The 2,712-nt window shown below is 47.2% G+C and overlaps 1 protein-coding gene across 1 annotated transcript in view; it reads right to left on the bottom strand.

Annotated features, from left to right (window-relative positions):
• The window catches only part of ADAM12 (ADAM metallopeptidase domain 12), a 286,201-nt gene that overhangs the window by 55,734 nt on the left and 227,755 nt on the right, over window positions 1–2,712 (bottom strand). The window contains exon 13 of the mRNA XM_007936890.1: window positions 2,398–2,487. Coding sequence (XP_007935081.1) covers window positions 2,398–2,487 — 90 coding nt within the window. The remainder of the gene's footprint in view (window positions 1–2,397; window positions 2,488–2,712) is intronic.

Here is a 2,712-nt window from a genome sequence, read left to right as displayed (position 1 = left end):
CCTTTCAGTTGTGGCAGAAGTGAAAGGAAACATTCCACGGGCACAAGTGCCCTTTCATTTGTCATCAAGTTGTAGTTTCTAGTGCTTTCAGGGAAGAGGTAGAGAAGACTGAAACGAGGGAGCAGTAAAGGATGGTAGGAGCCACCTGACCAGCTCCTCACTGGTTTTCAGTTGAGGAAAGGAAGGTTCAGGGTGGCTTGGCTGAGGCTATGGGAGTTTGGTGCCCCACAGACTCTTCAAGATAGAAGATAGACACCTGTCATCTTCCAAAAGATTGGAAGTCAAAAATAACTGCTTAAAAGCCATTAAATTAAAGGGGTCGCACGCAGGCATTGCTTCATGCCTCTATCCCTTTCCTCCCCTGATCTGCCCTGGACATCTCCTGGGCATAAGCCCAGCCTCTTTCCCCCCACCTTCCCCCCTCAGTCTTTTCCCAGGCCCCTTCCACTGACAGCTGTTGGATACCAGGGAGAGTTGCGATGAAGTTTCCGCCTAAGTTAATCACTTAACTAGGAAGGGGACGAAGGCTATTTCAAAGCTGAACCGAAGATGTGCTGTGCGTTTGGGTCCCTCTGTTCTAGTGGGCTAGCTGTGAGGGAGCTTCCTGCAAGCAGAATGCCAACATCAGCTGCTTAATTAAGAAGAATAAAACACCACCCTTGGAACCTTCGAGTCCAACGCTTAGGCGTCTACTCATTGTCAAATCTCAGCTCTGAGTAACGAGATGAACCATGGATTTGCCAAAACAAATGCAGTCATGGTGGCAGGAATGGCCAAAGGATAAAACTGCCACTCTGGGCTGGGCTGGGTCAGCCAACACCTTCTGTTAGGAGGACATTAAGATCAAGATGTTTACGTAAAACCCCTGGAACAACCCACGCTTTCTCAACCCAGCAGGCAGACGTTCCCGGGATCAAGCAGGAGGGAGCCAGTGTGAGGTAGGCCAGCAGCAGAGGCTTGTATTGCACAAAAATTCTTTCCTTATCGATCCAGGACTGTAAGTGCTTCTAATAGACCACTGGACACGTTAACATTTAGCTCAAATTTTTGGTCCAATTATTAAAAAAAAAAACTATTGTGATGAAATATGTCGCTGCTGTCAGGTGCTATGGAGTCGACTTCAACACACGGCAACCCCACGTGACAGAGCAGAACTGCCCCGAAGGCTTTCCTTGGTGGTAATCTTTACAGGGGAGCATCATTAGGTCCTTCTCTCGAGGCTGCTGGTGGGTTTGAACTGTCAACCTTTGGGTTAGCAGCTGAGTGCTTAACCATCTGCACCACCAGGGCACCTGTAAAATTCACCACTGTACAAACTACAGTTCATAAAGTATATGTTCTCCAAGTCTGGGGTCTTCAAAGCTTGTGAGCAGCCACCCGAGATACAACTATTAGTCTTCTCTCGTCTAGAGCAAAAGAGAAGGAAATCAAAGACTCAAGGAAGAAACTAGTTGACAGGAGGAACTGTCTATATGAACCTCTTCTACCCTGAGGCCAGAACCAGCTGGTGTCTGACTACTACTACCAACCATTCTGATCAGGGCCACCAGAGATGGATCCAGACAGAATGGGAGCATAACGTGGAACAGAACTCAAGATCTTAAAAAGTCTAGACTTAGTGGACTGGTTGACTTCCTGAGACTACTGTCCTGAGTCACTCTTCAAACCTGGAACAGAAACTATCCTGAGGTTGCCTTCTAGTTAAGTAACTATGGCTCATAAAAAAAAAAAAAAAAAAAAAGAGTATGAGTACTGCCCTCCTTCAAAAAAACATCTATAGGAGACAAAATGGTCAACAATTACCCTGAAGCAAAGATGAGCAGGTACAGAGGCAGGGAAACTAGAGTATTGGAAACAGAGCAACCAGAACAGAATTAATGAGAATGTTGACACACTGTGGAAAAGGCAACCCACGTCACTGAATAATTGGTGTAGAAACTGTTAAACGGGAGCCTAATTTGCTGTGTAAACTCCCACTGAAAACACAATAGTAAATATTTTGTTTGCCATTATGACTATCTTCCCGTGTACAACTCAGTACCATTAATTACAATCACAATGTTATGCGACCATCACCAGTGGCCATTTCCAGAACTTTTTTGCCACTAAGAGAGATGCTCTGCACCCGATAAGCAACTCCTCCTCATTAAGTCCAATGACTTTTAAGGCTGTAAACAAACAATTCAGCACAAAATGCAATTAGCACGTACATTTCCCTCTAAGATGGAAAGACAATGACATCAGGGCAGACACTATCAAGTTGTTTGTTAAGGAGCTAGGGTGCCACAAGGGTATCTCTGGACCCCTGGGTACCGTCTTGGCCACGTTGCTGGCGCCACACCTGTTTGAGCACCTGGACTGTTGGCAGTGGCCTTGGGCACCGCTCTGGAAACTCACCTGGCAGTCCTGACAGCACAGCCCATGCGCACACACGGCGTCTGGCCTCAGGGTGCAGGTGGAGGCGTTGCAGCAGCGATTCGTACACTCCTGGGGAGGGGGACGAGAACCATCAGACAGGGTCAAGGAGCAACTCTTCACTAAACATCCACGTCACACCCTAAGTGACTGCAAAAGGCAAGAAGGAACAAGAGGCCTGGCTCCTGGCCTGAGACCTGCCTTGACAGTGGACTACTTTCATGTGAGAAAGCGAAGCTCCTATGAAGTGTTTATGAACTGACTGAGTCTGCAGTCCCTAGGAGGTGTCCGTAGACA

Source organism: Orycteropus afer, unplaced genomic scaffold (genome assembly GCF_000298275.1).
Source record: "Orycteropus afer afer isolate SDZICR_OR568_19922 unplaced genomic scaffold, OryAfe1.0 scaffold00038, whole genome shotgun sequence".
Taxonomy (NCBI): Eukaryota; Metazoa; Chordata; class Mammalia; order Tubulidentata; family Orycteropodidae; genus Orycteropus; species Orycteropus afer.
The sequence above is the reverse complement of the archived record's forward strand: the minus strand, read 5'-3'. Positions and strand labels throughout refer to the sequence as shown.